Source organism: Pestalotiopsis fici (assembly GCF_000516985.1).
Source record: "Pestalotiopsis fici W106-1 unplaced genomic scaffold PFICI_Scf_2, whole genome shotgun sequence".
Classification (NCBI taxonomy): domain Eukaryota; kingdom Fungi; phylum Ascomycota; class Sordariomycetes; order Amphisphaeriales; family Sporocadaceae; genus Pestalotiopsis; species Pestalotiopsis fici.
The window spans coordinates 520,908-537,296 of NW_006917092.1; the positions used below are offsets into that span (position 1 = coordinate 520,908).

At 50.7% G+C, this 16,389-nt stretch overlaps 7 protein-coding genes across 7 annotated transcripts; 6 read left to right on the forward strand and 1 right to left on the reverse strand.

The window, feature by feature from the left end:
* Positions 1-909: 909 nt before the first annotated feature.
* On the forward strand, positions 910-4,950 carry PFICI_02319 (uncharacterized protein; the record flags this gene model as incomplete). The annotated part of the gene is made up of 7 exons (XM_007830900.1): positions 910-1,202; positions 1,248-1,539; positions 1,593-1,910; positions 1,963-2,137; positions 2,186-2,212; positions 2,259-4,869; positions 4,923-4,950. 7 exons carry the CDS (start codon positions 910-912, stop codon positions 4,948-4,950), a joined length of 3,744 nt encoding a protein of 1,247 aa, XP_007829091.1.
* Positions 4,951-5,671: 721 nt separating this feature from the next.
* PFICI_02320 (uncharacterized protein) lies at positions 5,672-6,254 on the reverse strand (the record flags this gene model as incomplete). Its single annotated transcript, XM_007830901.1, has 2 exons — positions 5,672-5,851; positions 5,931-6,254. 2 exons carry the CDS (start codon positions 6,252-6,254, stop codon positions 5,672-5,674), a joined length of 504 nt encoding a protein of 167 aa, XP_007829092.1.
* A 731-nt stretch (positions 6,255-6,985) lies between these two features.
* On the forward strand, positions 6,986-7,588 carry PFICI_02321 (uncharacterized protein; the record flags this gene model as incomplete). The annotated part of the gene is made up of 1 exon (XM_007830902.1): positions 6,986-7,588. The coding sequence occupies one exon, from the start codon at positions 6,986-6,988 to the stop codon at positions 7,586-7,588; it is 603 nt and encodes a 200-aa protein (XP_007829093.1).
* Positions 7,589-8,134: 546 nt separating this feature from the next.
* On the forward strand, positions 8,135-9,812 carry PFICI_02322 (uncharacterized protein; the record flags this gene model as incomplete). Its single annotated transcript, XM_007830903.1, has 3 exons — positions 8,135-8,317; positions 8,356-9,295; positions 9,352-9,812. The coding sequence occupies 3 exons, from the start codon at positions 8,135-8,137 to the stop codon at positions 9,810-9,812; spliced, it is 1,584 nt and encodes a 527-aa protein (XP_007829094.1).
* Positions 9,813-11,014: 1,202 nt separating this feature from the next.
* Positions 11,015-12,328, forward strand: PFICI_02323 (uncharacterized protein; the record flags this gene model as incomplete). Its single annotated transcript, XM_007830904.1, has 1 exon — positions 11,015-12,328. The coding sequence occupies one exon, from the start codon at positions 11,015-11,017 to the stop codon at positions 12,326-12,328; it is 1,314 nt and encodes a 437-aa protein (XP_007829095.1).
* A 653-nt stretch (positions 12,329-12,981) lies between these two features.
* Positions 12,982-13,755, forward strand: PFICI_02324 (uncharacterized protein; the record flags this gene model as incomplete). Its single annotated transcript, XM_007830905.1, has 1 exon — positions 12,982-13,755. The coding sequence occupies one exon, from the start codon at positions 12,982-12,984 to the stop codon at positions 13,753-13,755; it is 774 nt and encodes a 257-aa protein (XP_007829096.1).
* A 1,230-nt stretch (positions 13,756-14,985) lies between these two features.
* On the forward strand, positions 14,986-15,928 carry PFICI_02325 (uncharacterized protein; the record flags this gene model as incomplete). The annotated part of the gene is made up of 2 exons (XM_007830906.1): positions 14,986-15,078; positions 15,143-15,928. 2 exons carry the CDS (start codon positions 14,986-14,988, stop codon positions 15,926-15,928), a joined length of 879 nt encoding a protein of 292 aa, XP_007829097.1.
* Positions 15,929-16,389: the final 461 nt, after the last annotated feature.

Below are 16,389 nucleotides of genomic sequence, written 5' to 3' on the forward strand. Positions count from 1 at the left end.
AGCTATTGCGCCACGATACAAGTCATCAAATGTGACATTTATCATGTATTTAAATATGTTGAGGCAATAAATCGCGATCTCAAAAATCATAATACCTAATCGGTTGCAAGGGGCTGTGCGTGCTGCTCCAGTTTATCACCACTCGGTTAAGCCCGCCCGAATGAGCACTGTGATCCGGCTCGCAGTGTGACGGCGTGCGACGCCATCACCTGGTTGCAGCTGACTGGGTCCTGTCCAAAGAAAATGGATCACTTATTATATAAAACACATCTGCAGTTCATTGCATTTGTGTAGAGGCGCAGTACAGCGAGTACAGCTATGGCGACCAATGTGAATTAAGAATTTGAGATCTTCACTATTTATTGCCCTAATTTTCTTCGTAGCCCGCATAATTGCAAGCATTAACGTATCACATTTGGATTATGGCCAACACATTGGGGGCGTCATATTCTATCTGGCCTCCCACTCGCCCCCTCTGTCCCCTTCCCCCCGCTCCCCCCCCCAAAAAGCAATATAGATGGTGAAATCACAAATTGTTGAATTACCATGGTAAGGCTCCATGAAAGATGGTAGACTAAACCCGTATCTGATTTGCCCATATTTCAGCTTCAAAGCCACTCTGAGTAAGACGGAAGCGCCTAGGTTAGGTGCTGGGCGCTTAGCGTGTCGTACCACCTATATCTAAAAAGTGCAGTATTTCTGGAATAGGTAACACGGCAGAGCAGTCATGTCAATTTTATTTCTCCTCGACTTCGCTAAACTACTTTGCTCAATTGTTTTATTACTGCACACCTCACAACCCGGAGTTACTTGCAGACGGCATTGGCATTGAAATTGAAAGGTAGCTCTGCAAAAGCATCCCATCTGCGTTTAATTCGGTGTTATATAGCACCGTATTACCTGCCGCCCATGGAGCACACACCCATTAGCCTTCTCGTCCTCGGGCTCGTCTCAGTCCTCTCTTACATTTGGTTTCGACAAGTCCTGAAGCGACCGCGACAGACTTCACTCAACGCATGCGATCGCCGCCCAGAAGAGGAACTAGAGAAACCCGACAAACAGACTCCTTGGCAAGATGAAGCTTCCCAGCTTGGGCACGAAAGCCCTGCAGAAGAAGCTTCAACGACCGTAGCATCTTCCCATGCCCGATCGCCTCTCGAAATCCTCTATCCAGGCCAGTCCGATAAGTCGATTGAAGTCGAGTAAGTAGGCCTCAAAAACTTTATCCACCTACTAACAAAGTCCAGTATTGTCGCTGTACACGGATTAGGGGCCAACGTCGATTGGTCTTGGATTCATAAAGACGGGCCACGCGAGATAAACTGGTTGCGAGATAGCGACATGCTACCAGCTCAAGTGCCACAGGCTCGCATCATCGCATACAACTACGAGTCAAAATGGCATTCCGATGCACCGAAGACGCGCCTCCGTCTCTGTGGCGAAGATTTGATTGTCAGTTTGGATGTCTTCCGCGCTGATTGTCGCGACAGACCCCTCATGTTCATTGGCCACAGCCTCGGGGGCAACGTGATCCAACATGTACGTCAATGCATCTGATATACTACTCTCACTTGCTTACGGCTGCCGATAAGGGACTCCTCTATGCCGACCGCGAAAGTGATTACAGGAGCGTAATCGAAGCCACCACCGGCTTGATATTTCTCGGCACCCCTTTCCGTGGTAGCAAGATGCAACCGCTCGCAGTATTCGCCGCTGCGCTGATGACACCTATGGGATCACACAGCGGGATAGTAAAGAACCTCGGTTACGACGATGTCGATCTTCACGACAACTTGCACGACTTCTGCCGCCTTTGTAACCGCCTGTCACTTACCTCGTGCTGCTTCTTTGAGCTCGATAGCACGGACTATGGCAGGAAGGCAGGCATCTCAGGTATCATAAAGGGGATGGTACATCTCGTCATCTTGATCGTTTGTGGTAGCCTCACTAAGACTGAAACAGTGCGTGGAAGAGGCATCCGCATGCATCACAGGCCACGACAGGTTTAGCCTTCAGACGGATCACTTCAAGCTCAACAAGTTCGCCGGGCCCGGTGACCGATCCTTCCTTCTAGTCTCGTCAAAGATCAAGAAACTGGCCGATAACGCGGCAGGCATCGTGGACCGTCGGAGAAACCGTGTGTCTCTTTTAACTCTAAGATGAAAACTAGCTAACAGATCATTAGCATTGGAGATCGTGACGAGCAATGACTGTATGTTTCTGTCCCCTCAGTGAAATTCGCCACTGACAACTTTTAGATGCTCACACGAAGAAGCCAGAAGCCCGTAACTGCCTGCGCGATCTGTTTTTGAGCGACCCGGCCGAGGACAAGCAGAGGCTAAAGCGCAAAAAAGGAAAACGCGCAGCGAACACGTGTGAATGGGTCCTTTCAACGGAAGAGCTGACAGCTTGGTTGGGTACCGGTACAGAACCCACAAGTCGTTTTAACGTCCTGTGGCTCTATGGGAATCCGGGCACTGGAAAGTCCACCATGGCGCTCTATCTCGCAGACGAGCTAGCCAATGTGTTCACTCGAACGAATGGGAAGACACTTGCCTACTTCTTCTGTGACTCCAGTATTGAGGAGCGGAAGACCGCAACAGCGGTGGTGCGGGGTCTTTTGCTCCAACTGGTTCAGCAACATCCGCAACTCCTCGACGACATCCTCCCCAAGTATGATGAGCGAGGCGCTAACGTATTCACGTCATTCGACGCCGTCTGGTCTATGTTTATAAAAGCGGCTGCAGACAAGAAGACCGGAGTCAAGTTTTGCATCATCGATGCCCTTGATGAATGCGACGCGGCGTCTCAGAAGACACTCCTTCAACAGCTGGAAGAGACCTTTAAAGACCCCGAGAGTGTGCGAAACGTGAGTTTCCTGATCACCAGCCGGCCATACCCGGAGATACGCGAACCACTGGAGCAGTTTGCGACAAATGCCGATTTGGCAGCATTTCCACAAGTGACCAAGGATATCGAACGCTGTATCGCCGAGAACGTGGCGACGCTTGAGAAGAGGAAGTATTATACAAAGGCCGTGACAGAGCAAGTCAAGAAAATTCTTCGTGACAAGGCCCAGGGCACGTTCCTCTGGATTGGTTTAGCCTGCAAAGAATTGACCGATGTCGACTCCAAAGATGCCGTCCAGTGCTTGCAAGACTTGCCCCAAGGACTTCCCGCTCTCTATGAATCCCTTCTCGAGAGGGCAATGCAACGACCACACGCGGACAAGCGCATTATCCAACAAATTCTGAGCTTCGTGACAATTGCCCGACGCCCGCTAGAGATCCTGGAACTCGCAAATGCTTGCGGAATATATCAGGACGAAGACCGCGAAACCCGATCCCAGTTCACACAAGAGGCAGTACGATCTTGCGGTCTTCTGATCGTCGTTCAGGACAATCGCTTATACTTGCTTCATAAGTCTGTCACAGACTTCTTGATCCAGTCTCGAGACTACATCCAATTCGATGAGCTGCATTCGCATGCCGCGCTGGCGTACCGATGCATCGACTATCTGATCGAACAGCATGAGAATGAGAGGCGTGCCAACCCCAGAGAAACGGAACTCGAAAGCTACGCGGTAGCTTTTTGGCCAGAGCATGTACGCCTCGCAGGATCGGTATTCAAGATACTGGCTCGCCAGACCGTGTTCTTCACGGTGGATTCCGAAGTTCGAGATAGCTGGAGAAGGGCATGGAACTCAAGGCAAAATTCGTGGAAAGAAATACCAGATCAGTCCTCTTTGGCTCACGTGGCGGCTCGATTGGGACTTGTACCATTGATAGAGTATATGTGTGATCAGGGTATCCACGATGGGCCAGTCGACTGGGACAGCAGTGACTCGAGCGGTCGATCACCGCTAGAGTTGTCTGCTGAGGCGGGAGATGTCAGTTCCATGTCGCTCTTGCTACAAAAGGGCGCTCGGGTAAGCCACAGAGTATTGGTAGCCGCGGCCGGGATTCCATTGAATGGTCCAGCGATGTTAGAGTTACTACTTGACTCGCAACGCGACCAGGTCGTGGTAACCGAAGGCATCGTTCAGGCGGCAGCTAGAAACCCGTATAACGGCGAAGAAATAATAAAGCTACTCCTCGATCGACGCGGTAACCAGGTTATAGTAACCGAAGGCATCGTTCAGGCGGCAGCTGGAAACCCGTATAACGGCGAAGAAACAATAAAGCTACTCCTCGATCGACGCGGTAACCAGGTTGTAGTAACCGAAGGCATCCTTCAGGCAGCAGCTAGAAATGGGCGTAGCGGCGAAGCAGTAATGAAGCTGCTCGTTAATGCCCGAGGCGGGCACGAATGCAATATTCTGCAGGTAGCTTCATCTCAAGGATACCGGGAAATTGTGCAACTCCTGCTCGAAAACAAAGTCGACGTCAATGCCCAAGGCGGGCATCACGGCAACGCTCTGCAGGCAGCTTCAGCTATAGGGGATGAGGAAATCGTCAAGATGCTGGTCGACCACGGGGCAGACGTCAATGCGTCCCATAACGCAGCAACTCCTTTATTGACAGCTGCAAAAAAGGGGCACGAAGAAGTAGTATGCATACTTCTCGCTGCCGGGGCAGACTATCGAGTTACGAACAATTTTGCTCGATCGGCTCTCATGTACGCTGCTATCCATAATCTCCCCAGGGCAGTGGACGTTTTACTCGGGAAGCCTGGTCTTGATATCAACGCGAAAGATTACTGGGGCGGAACGGCAATATCTTTCGCTGCTCGGCTTGGACACTCAGAGATATTCCAAAAACTCGCAACTCTGTCCAATATTGATTTGCAGGCGAAAGACTGCTTTGATCGGACATCTCTCTGGTGGGCCCAGAGGCAAGGGCATATGAACATTGCAAATGCTCTTATCGAGTATGACCAACCAACAAATGGTGGACCGAGAACAGCCCAAATGCTGGCCGCAGCTGGAGAATCTGCGAGATTCCCAAGTAATATTTCGCACGGAGGTTTTTGTGATGTATGCATGGCCATGTTGAATCGCTCATGGTTCAAATATACCGCATGCGAAGGTGACCGTATTGTCATATGTCCGGAATGTCATGGGTTAGGTGTCTGCTGTCCCGGGAAATCCCACACGCTGTCATTTGAAGAATGTTGGTAATTGATCAATTAATTGTTTGTTTGATGGAATGAGTTGGACGTCTCGTTTCGTGAGACGTGCTGGGTGCGGTGCCAGCATGGTCTATGCTAATCAAATCCATGTTAGAAAGGTTGATTTCTACCTAGTATTCCCGTTTATTGCGATAGACAAATTCCCGCGAAGAACTTGGTCTCCTCCGCCTATTGACAAAACAGACGAGCATTATTGGCCGTGCCTCAAAGGGAATTTATACTATTTTGTTTTGACTATATATGCCTTTTGATAAGGTGCAATTATCCGCTTTTCTCTTTGGTTCTCCTTCCCTTGCTACACCTTTCTATTTTCAGTTTCGAGACGACTTATGGAGATGATGCTTTGAATCTCCGCGACATGTGTAGAATCGGTCACCGTAGCATGTCATGTGCACATCATCATCAAAAAAACAAATCTTGCTCTAACATTGATTTTCTAGTTCTAGACACTGTTCTAAGTAGTCTAAACACGGGCATGTCATCCAAATTGCAAGGGCTGGAGAGAAACTTCTTGTTGGCTTTAGCCAGAGCCCATATCGCTCTAGAGCTTTGCCAGGATGGCATCAACACCAGAGACGTCGACGCCCTTGACCGGCTCCTTCTCAGCATAGGTCACGGTGCCCTTGTCGACAACGAGGGCATAGCGGTCGGTCCGCGGCGTGCCCGGAATGGTCCAGCCGATGCTGGAGCTGAATGCAGTGTTGTCGTCTGACATGAAGAGCTGCAGCGGGTGAAATTGCCGTGTTAGTTCTTGACTTGTGGACACCTGTGTGTTGCGCCGCGATATTGATTCAACTTACAATCTTGTCGTCGACAATGCCATTGGCCTTGCCCCAAGCAGACATGACAAAGGGGTCGTTGTAGGCAATAAAGATGATGAGATCGGCGCCGCCCTTCTTGAGCTCGTCAAACTTTTGGATGTAGCCAGACAGGTGGTTAGCCTGGCAGGTTGGCGTGAAAGCGCCGGGCACGGAGACGAGGACAACCTTCTTGTCCTTGAACTCCTTGCTGGCGTCAAACTTGATGGGCATTCCGCAGGCAGTCACCTCGGACGTCTCTGGAGACGGGGCAACATATGTGAAGCTGATGCCCTCGGGGAAAGGCTTGCCGACCAGGTTAGACATTTTGGAGGTTGTTTGAAAAGGAATTAACAAGGTATAGGGTTCTCAAGAGTGGTCAAATATGTAAGGGTCTACTTTTCATAGAGTTGCACCAAGCAGGAAATTGTTGCGTCTTTGGAAGCTTATATTTATATACGCATTTTCCTCAGCTGCCCCTCAGGGTCCTTGGAGCTCGGCCGCCGTATTAGCGGGAAGAATGCGGGGTGGGTGGGTGCCAGGTGGGATGTGATGCGCGCGCGCGGGCGGATGATGGTGGGGTTGATTCCAGAGAGCGAATCGATTGGAAATGCATGTGGTTTTCCACCCTTTCCGCTGACTTATTGTCCAGAGGTCGCTATAATATCGTCATTGTACCCCTGCTTGCCCTTCGCATGCGGTCAGCATCGGCGGCCGCACCAGCATCGCTTCAAAGCTTGTGTGTAACGTGTATGGAATCAATGAAATCGAAAGACTAGAACTTCATGAAAGCAAAGTCTCTGGTAGATGCCGACAACCCAAATAAAATAGAAATGTCCTAGCCAAGATTTACAAGAAACTCAGCCGCAGCTTGTAGTAACTAAAAACAACGTCATGGGCGATGGATACGTGGACGGTCAGCAGCTAGTGAAGATCACCATCAACAAGAATTAATTCTCTACAAATTCTTGCTTCCACGATCAATGATTCCATCGTATGGTTCAGCCAATTCAAATCCACACCGTCACACTGATACTAGCTATCGCTCTTGAGAAAATATGACTTTTCACTTGCCGGAGATGGACAGCCACAAGGCCACCCTCACATGTGGACTGCTAGGTGTCCTGTCTACCACTGTCTTTTTCAGCATGAACACGACCATAAATTACCTTACGATTCCGACTGTATTCCTGGGTCATCCGCCACTGCATAGCTCGGAAGCCTCAGCATCGGGCTTCCTAGTCCGTTCCACCGAGAAGCCGGCCAGTGCCGTGAGCCACCTCAACAGACAATGGCAGGAGATATACTGGCGTGGGCACCGCGTCGGTCCCGGGTCGGCCATATTCAGCGGGATTGCACTCGGCGCTGCCTCCTTCTTCAGCTCCCATGGCCAGGCCATAAAACCTGGCCGCTGGCTGCTGTTTGCTGCCGCTGGAGCCATTGCCATGTCCGCCTACCCTTACACGGTGTTCGCCATGGTGCCGACCAACGACGAGCTGCACCGCCGGGGCGACGCCATCACGGAGGGTCTCGCGGAGAAGAAGGATTTTGATGAGGGCGAGACAGCAGCGCTGCTCGCCAAGTGGGTGCGCCTGAGCAAAGTCAGAGCAAGCCTGGCATTGATTGCAACGGCGTTTGGGGTTGCTGGTCTGTTGTGGTGAGATGATGATCAAGTTATATTGTATGCTAGCTGGTCAGTGGAACACGTATTTCGGATACTGGAATCAGATGAGTTGCATCGCTGCATTTTAGACTTGGCATATAAAATACCAAAGACGGTCGGGTCATTGCTGGAATATTTAGGTAGAATCCAGATGTAGTCAGTTTGAGAATCTTTTCTTACATGTAATGTTATGTGTTATGTAGGTACATACCTTTGAGGTAGGTAGGAAGCTTTGCAGGGACGGACAGGGCTGCATGGATATGATGTTTAATCCGGCATCGGCTCTGATGCCGCTAAGAAACAGCGGCTGCCAGCCACAAGGCAGGCACATGCAGCGCCACAAAACTTTTACATTACATTATACACATCTTTTCTCGCCTGGTTCATTGACAGCTACAACAAATCTTGCAATTCAACGCAGAACCCCAAATTCTGGATGAGTTGCTTGCTTTCTAGGCAATTTGTAATGTATTGTTACTAGATTTCACAAAGAGAGCTTCAACACCTACATTCATTTCCTTCGTTTCGCGAAAACACCAAAAAAATGGCGTCATTCCTCTCGCGGGCGGCGTCCAATTCCCACGTCCAGTTTGCGACAACTGCCGTAGTATCTGGCGCAGTGGTCGCGGGAACGATTCTTGGATACCAACGACTTCAGCGAGAGTCGCGCATCAGCCACCTCAAACATTCGATACCCGAACTAGAGAACGACGATACAGTACGGTCGGTATGTTCTATACTACTTCCCTGCCTTGTCTTCTCCAGCTTTTCAAGGCCTATTCATGTGTTCCCAGGCTTACTGACCGCAAAGCTGTGCAGATAAATGATTTTGGCGGCGCCTCACCCTCCTCCTCGAAAGCAGACGAAGAAGACCGACGGAACGAAGAGCTCGCACGACGCGCACAGGCCGGCGACTTTGACGACGAGCTGATCCTCGAGCAGCTGGCGCGCAATAGGGTATTTCTCGGGCCCGAGGGGCTGGAAAAGCTACGCAACGCTTTTGTCGTTGTCGTGGGCTGCGGTGGCGTGGGATCGCATGCCACTGCGGCGCTGGCCCGGTCGGGCGTGTCCAAGATCCGGCTCGTCGACTTTGACCAGGTCACACTGAGCTCGCTCAACAGACATGCAGTGGCTACGCTGGCGGATGTAGGAACTGCCAAGGTTCTCTGTCTGCACAAACGGCTCATTGCCATTACACCGTGGACCAAGTTTGACCTGCGCCAGGAAAAGTACTGGGACGAATCGGCCGACCGCTTGCTGCAGCCGTGGCAAGACAATGATCAGAAGCCAGACTTTGTTATTGATGCCATTGACAACATTGACACAAAGGTTTCGCTGCTCGAATACTGCTACAAACACGACATTCCAGTGATCTCGGCCATGGGTGCCGGCTGCAAGAGCGATCCCACGAGGATCATGGTTGGCGACATTAGCTCCAGCACAGACGATAGACTCTCCCGAGCCACAAGACGACGATTGAAGCTCAAGGGCATCACCAAGGGCATACCGACCGTTTTCTCTACAGAAAAATCTGGAGAAGGCAAGGCCGAGCTCTTGCCATTGCCCGAGGACGAATTCACCAAGGGCTCAGTGGGAGATCTCGGAGTGCTGCCAGACTTTAGAGTTCGTATCTTGCCTGTACTGGGCACCATGCCAGCTGTATTTGGCTACACGGTAGCAAACCATGTAATTCTATCGATCACAGGTATGTCTTGGTATTTTTCTCCAGTCTGTCCTGGCGCGATTGCTAACTCATCATAGGATACCCATTGGATTATTCTCCAGCAAAGGGCCGAGACAAGATGCACGATGGTATTCTTGCTGCTTTGCAGGGCAGTGAGGAGAAGATTCTTCGACTCATGACTCCGGGCCATGACCCCAATATTGCCCTCGGCCTCAAGATCCCAATCACGATGGGCGACGTGGCTTTCTTGACCGAAGAGGTTTTTAGAGGCAGGAGTGCCATCACGGGACTATCCACACGTCTTGCTCTTCTTAGGTGGCGCAAGCCTACAAAATCTACATTGATCAGCATTGGTGACCAAAAGTCCACTGATGTCAAGCTGAGCGATCTGGTCTGTATGACCAAGGACGAGGCTGCGCGACACGAAAAGGAAATTTTCAAGGGTGACAAGACAGTGGAGGAAATCTACGACGCAGAGACGATTGCAAAGGTTGAAGGACTTATGAAGGAGGCGGCCAAGTATGAGAAATATAGGTGAGATGTATGATTCAAGTGACGTGTATAGCTACTGCATCATCAGCGACGGGTAAACGTGCCGGTTTAAGACAAAGACTATAGAAAGGAAAGATAATTCCTTGGGACACGACTTCAACAAGCGATATGCCTTCAAAATTTGATCCCTATAGGAGTAAAATCGAACGAGATTTACATTACGTTATGGCATGACATATTTCGGGTCCATTTGCTGATACCTGCAATTCCACATTCATAACAGTCAAGTTGTTCAATTCATGTGGAAGCGCTCTCTTGCAGCACAATTTTTGACACCAACGATTGTCTTGGCTTGCGTCCATACCGGAATTTCTGTCTTTTTCTTTTCTTCCTAGATGCCGTGCCAAAGAAGGTTTCCTAGACTGCTTTTCTTATTGCTTGCCAAGAATTCCTATCCGCAAAAAGATTCACCACCGATACTTTGTGGCATCGTATCGTCGAATACCGGCGGAGAGCCAACCCACCTTCCCGATTCGGCATCCAGACCCCGGAACTTGTCAAGTTCCAGGGGCATCGGCATCAAAATTAGCAAAGCACACGAGTAGCAGACATACAACCCTCCCGCTACCGTATCTGGGGCAGGAGAGTTGCTTCTTCAGCAGCACCATCCTTTTACAGCCAATGACGACATGCCTGGCCAGCCACTAGCAACGGGGAGGCCATTGGCTTTCCTGGCCTGGATCAAGTCTGGATCATTATTCTGGGTCGCAATCAAAGCACCACCTCACCCACCTGACTGACCCCCATGGCGGCGCGCATTGTCTTTCATTCCAGTCGCTTAAGCTTATTTTGTTCCGGGTAAGGTGGTAACGACCTTTGAACAGGGATGGTTTCTCTATTGATGGGCTTGCCGAAATATATTTATGCCGGATGTCGCAACTTCACGAGGAACGAGAGAAGTGGGCGAGCCGTCGTTGGTCCGTTGTACTCCTCAGAATCTGTGTCTACAAATCCGAGCAATTGTCTCCTGTATAATACTATAAGTATTTTTGTCACTGCAAGAGCGGGAATACTCCGGTACCATCCAAGGTTTCTTGCTGAATAACATACTCTTTTTGAAGATTGCATACGGTAAACCACCGAGAAAACTCTATCAGCAGTTGGAGCGCTTCGAAATCGGACCAAGTCGAAAGAATTTGACATTCAGACACAGGACCTGATTCGGCATCCTCAAATCCTGTTCTAAAAATGAAGAGTACGCAGGTTTTCAGCCTTCTTGGCCTGGCAGCCCTATCAAAAGCCTGCCTCACGGCCGACGAAAAAGCTGGAGTCGTCCGTCGCTCCGGCCGGGTCGACCCAAGAGCGAACAATGGACTGTCGATTGGTACGGGTGATCGATTCTCCAATGGTACTATCGCTCCCCGCGGTCTTGGTACCCAAGCAGCATCGACTACTCCAGGTCTCATTTTCAACGTTGAAGAAATCAGCAGTGCTCTCCAGGGATTGGCCACTGTGTACGACATTGAGACTTTCACAGCTCCTTACACCACCTACGAGGGGAGGAGTATTTATGGTGCCAAGGTGGGCGGCACTGGAAATGGCACCGACGCATACAGCGTTTACATCAATGCCGGTATCCATGCCCGAGAGCGTGGCGGTCCCGACAATGTGATTTACTTCATCTCGGATCTTCTCTACGCCAACAAGAACAACCTGGGCCTGACGTACGGCAGCAAGACCTACACGGCGGCTCAAGTGAAGACTGCCTTGTCAGCAGGAATCGTGTTTGTGCCCTTGAGCAACCCCGACGGTGTCGCATACGATCAGTCGTCGAACAGCTGCTGGAGGAAGAACCGAAACCCAGCCTCTGCCACCACTGGCCGGCCCGCCACTATCGGTGTCGATCTGAACCGCAACTTTGACTTTCTCTGGGACTTTCCCAACCTCTTTGCTACCTCGGTCCAATCCGGTGTTGCCTCGACAAGTCCAGCATCAGAGACGTATCACGGAACAGCCGCCTTCTCTGAGCCCGAGACCAAGAGCATCAAATGGGTGCTCGACACACATGCCAATGTTGAGTGGTTCCTTGATCTCCACTCGGACGCCGGAGTAGTTCTCTACAGCTGGGGAAGCGACGACAACCAGTCTACAGATCCCAGCATGAACTTTTTGAACTCGACGTACAACAAGGCGCGTGGTGTCTCGCCCGACCGCAACGGTCTCGTGTATTCCGAGTACACTACTGCCGAGGACTGGGCCTTGAACGAGAAGACGGCCAAAACCATTGGCGCGTCCATGAAGGCCACTACCGGTCGATCGTACGACGTGGAACAGGCTAGCGAACTCTACCCGACTTCGGGTGCCAGTGACGACTACTCGTACTCGAGGCACTTTGCCGATCCCAGCCTAGGTCTGGTCCACGCTTTCACTGTCGAGTTTGGCTTCTCCAACAATGCTGCCTCTTGCGGCTTTTACCCTACAGCGGCAACTTACAAGCAGAATATTCTGGAAACAAATGCCGGGTTCATGGAGTTGTTGCTTGCTGCGGCCGCAAATGCATAAGCGATGCTGTATTAAGACATGGGGCGCCTGAGATTGAATGTAGTGTTTGGTACTTTCAAGTATATAGTTATCAACTCGTATTTACGACAAGAGGCGACCTAAACTTTGTACTGAAGCTTGTATTTGTGTCTCACCCGGGCTTACTGAGGGGATAGGACTTGCCGTAAAGAGTGCTGGCTAACACCGACCTACACATCTATACTACAATGTATGCTCCGTTGTACCAATCGAGCACAGGACTAAGCAATAGGCGACCTTGGTCTTGCAGATATAAGCAATGGAAGTAGGTTGTGCCCATGCTCTTAACGCCGACGCCAAATGAATAATATCTCATACATGAAGCCACACTCGTGAAATGTGACTGTTCTCAGCGGACTTATTACCGCCGGTCTTTCTGGACTCCTTGTGCCTGATGCGATGTGATTTTCTGGTATGGAATATACGGCGCACTAACTCCGGCTTCGACTTTTGCTTTACTGATTTGTGATGCTAAACATGTATATAAGGAAGAAGACCAAGGTGATAGATGAGTTGACGTTGACCAGGACAAGACAAACTCGAAAATCCCAATAGCTAAGAATCAACCATCATACAACTCTCACAACTAGCATTATCTTACATTTCACGCAAAGCTAGACGGTTCTCCCAAGAAAATGTCAAAGTATAACAAGCTCGCCGGAAAACACGTCCTCGTCATCGGAGGCAGCAAGGGCATTGGCCGCGGCGTTGTCGAGGCCTCCCTCGAAGCCGGCGCCATAGTAACACTCGTGGGCTCCTCGCAGAAGAGCGCAGATGCAGCAGTAACAGACATCAAGACGACTTACGCTTCAGCGAATCTCGTGGGACTGGGCTGCGACCTCTCCCAAGACACGGTCGAGGATGATCTGGAGTCCCTGTTCCAAAAGGCCGGCGGCACCCAACCCATTGACCATGTGGTGCTGACGGCAGCCGATAGCCTGACGCTTCCACCCCTCGACAACATCTCGACCGCGACGATCCGACACGTCGGCCACATGCGCCTCGTGGTACCGGTCCTCGTAGGCAAGACGGCAGGGCGGCACCTGCGCTCAAAGCCCGACGCCAGCCTGACGCTGACGACGGGATCCATTGCCGACAAGGGCGTGGCGGGCTGGTCGCTCATGGCCTTTATGGCGGCCGGCCTGACGGGCCTGGCGCGCAACTTGGCCCTGGACCTCCAACCCGTGCGCGTCAATGCCGTCGAGCCGGGCCTGGTGGATACGCCGCTCTGGGACACCACAATGACGGCCGAGCAAAAGGATACCTTCTTGCGCGAGGCGGGGGCTCGGGCACCTGTTGGACGCGCGGGCCGGGTCGAGGATGTGGCCGAGGCGTATCTGTATGCCATGAAGGATGGAAATTGTACTGGTGAGATAATCAAGACTCGGAGCGGTGCGCACTTGGTTTGAAATATTCATGGTAAAAATGCTTGGGTATAGGACCGATAGTTCTTGAAGGGAAACTCATCAAATTACTCAGCTGGTTCAAACTTTCAAGTGTAATGTGCTTGATCTCTGTATCTTCATCTGGCTCCTACATTTGACTCAAGACTTGTAGCGAGTTCGTCGATGATTTTAAAAATGAGGCAATGATTCATCGCAGAAAGTTATTCTGATAAAAACCCTCTCGTTTGTGATTCAACATTCAAGCATGAGAGTAGGAATGCTTCGTTGAGTGCAGCAATATGAGACGTAAAAATTGCACAAAATCACGATCGAAGTGGTGACTCGGTATCATATTGTCAAATTTCCCACAAATCATCGGCAGGCCCAAAACGTTTGTGATATCAGAATATCAAAAGACGTATTACACCCACTGTCATACATCATAGTGTCACTATTAGTCGTAGTGTGGGCTCTGGTGTATTGTGCTACTGAGTCCCGATTCAAGATGTTGACCAGCCACCGACATACACGACAAGAAACCATAATATTATCTGAATGCAGATATTCGAAAGAATAAATTCCTAAGTTATTGTCTTTCATTGCTAATCGACCACCAAATGACGTCCTTGACAGTTCAGTTGGCTAGTTGGACTCGACTGACGCTAATAAAAAGTTGAGCTCCGCAGATCTGAATTATATAGATTGCAAAAAGACCCTCGATTTCCGGACACCTGGAAGCAACAGCTCCATCCGAATTGGTGTAACGGTCAACATTTCGCGTTTTCAAGATACGTATCTGTGAATCCGCGGAGCTCGGGGTTCGATTCCCCGATTCGGAGCATACCAAGTGTTTCTTTTTGCTTTTTTTGGTGTACCTTCTTTTGCAGCGGTCCCCAAACATGTTGATTCGTTTGTCGTTTTTAATTTAATGCTGCTGGTATTAAGTGGTATGCATAGCTACGCTGGCAGTGGAGGTTGTTTGCCTGGGATTAGTGGGTCTATGATGCTGGTGTCTTTGAATCTGTAAATACCCGCCCACTATGCAAGTCACCTTGCCTGATGACTGCCTGAAGGGCTGAGATGTATGTTGGGTGTTCAAAATCATACATATAAAGTCCCAGAAATGATCATTCCAACGCTCCGTTCAAAGTCAACATCCATCTCAGTTCCAATAAATCCATCTTGCGAACCATTTATTCAACTCGCCTTTACCGTCCAATTGCGCCACTAGCAGCCAGTATATCATTTCGCAACATGACGACCATAAGGCTATCCGCGGCCGACGTTGACATTGTCGTGCCCGAGGGTCTATCCCAAGAGATGCTCGAGAACTTTTCTCCATTAAACGTGAGTATTCAAACACTGCATGGCTATTTGATCATGTCCAGGCTAACCAAACAACACCCAACAGCGCTGGCTCACCAGACTGACCAAGTCCCTGGCGCAGCAGCACACCAACCCCTCACACCCCTTTCGCGCAGAGCCCTACGCCCTGCGCCAGGTAACGATCCAATCGTTTGACCTGTTTGGGGGCAAGCGCGTCGGCTTCCTCAAGCTGCAGGCCGATGTGCGCAACGCGCGGGACGAGAGCCTTCCGGGCGCCATATTCCTGCGCGGGCCCAGCGTCGCCATGCTCGTCCTGCTGGTCCCCGACGACGTCGAGGCCGGCAGCGCGCGCGAGGCCGAGGAGCGCCGCGTCGTCTTGACCGTGCAGCCGCGCATCCCCGCGGGCAGTCTGGGTTTTGTCGAGCTGCCGGCTGGTATGGTGGATAACGGCACGTTTGCCGGCGCCGCGGCCAAGGAGATTGAGGAGGAGCTCGGGCTGGTGATTGAGGAGTCGGAGCTGACGAATCTGAGCGATTTGGTGGCGGGGGCGCAAGGAAGCGACGCCCAGCCTCAGCAGCAGCAACGGTCCGGCGGCAGCAGTGTGGATGTGGACGAAGACCTCCCTGAAGCCGTGTATCCGTCGGCCGGCGGCTGCGACGAGTTTATCCCAGTCTTTGTTCACGAGCGGCGGGTGGCAAGGGAGAGCCTTGATGAGTGGACGGGCAAGTTGACTGGGTTGAGAGATGATGGCGAGAGAATCACATTGAAGCTCATTAAGATGAAGGATCTTTGGAAAGAGGGCAGACGGGACGCAAAGTGCTTGGCTGCCGTTGCCTTGTGGGAGGGTCTGAAGAGAGAAGGCAAATTATAACTTGACCCAAGTAGTCCCCGTCTCTTTTGAATAAAGAAAGAATATAATCCCTAAAACATGGGCTCAAGTTTGGATGTACAATGCCCATAGAATCCTCCCGTATTCGGTAGCTTCCCGGTGAGCAATTCTTCAAAGCGCTTTATTTTAAGATCATCAATCATGAGTCGTAATTCTGTAGCGTTCATATCTCTAGATACAGTTCGCGTCCTCTCCATGCCCATTGCCCGCGCTATGTAGTTGAAAATGGTCCTATAAAAGGCAGGAAATATCCAGCGAGATAGCAAGAAGAGGTCAGTCCCAGCCATAATGCCTTGATCAGTCTGCCACTGATACATGAAGAAGTAGAAATCCCCCAATCATCTCAGCCTTTTCATCAACAGAAATCGTCGGTCTATCCAATCTTCACAGTCATAAATTTCGTTCAAGGTACGGTAGAGATGTTGTCCTTCAATCAGAGGTGG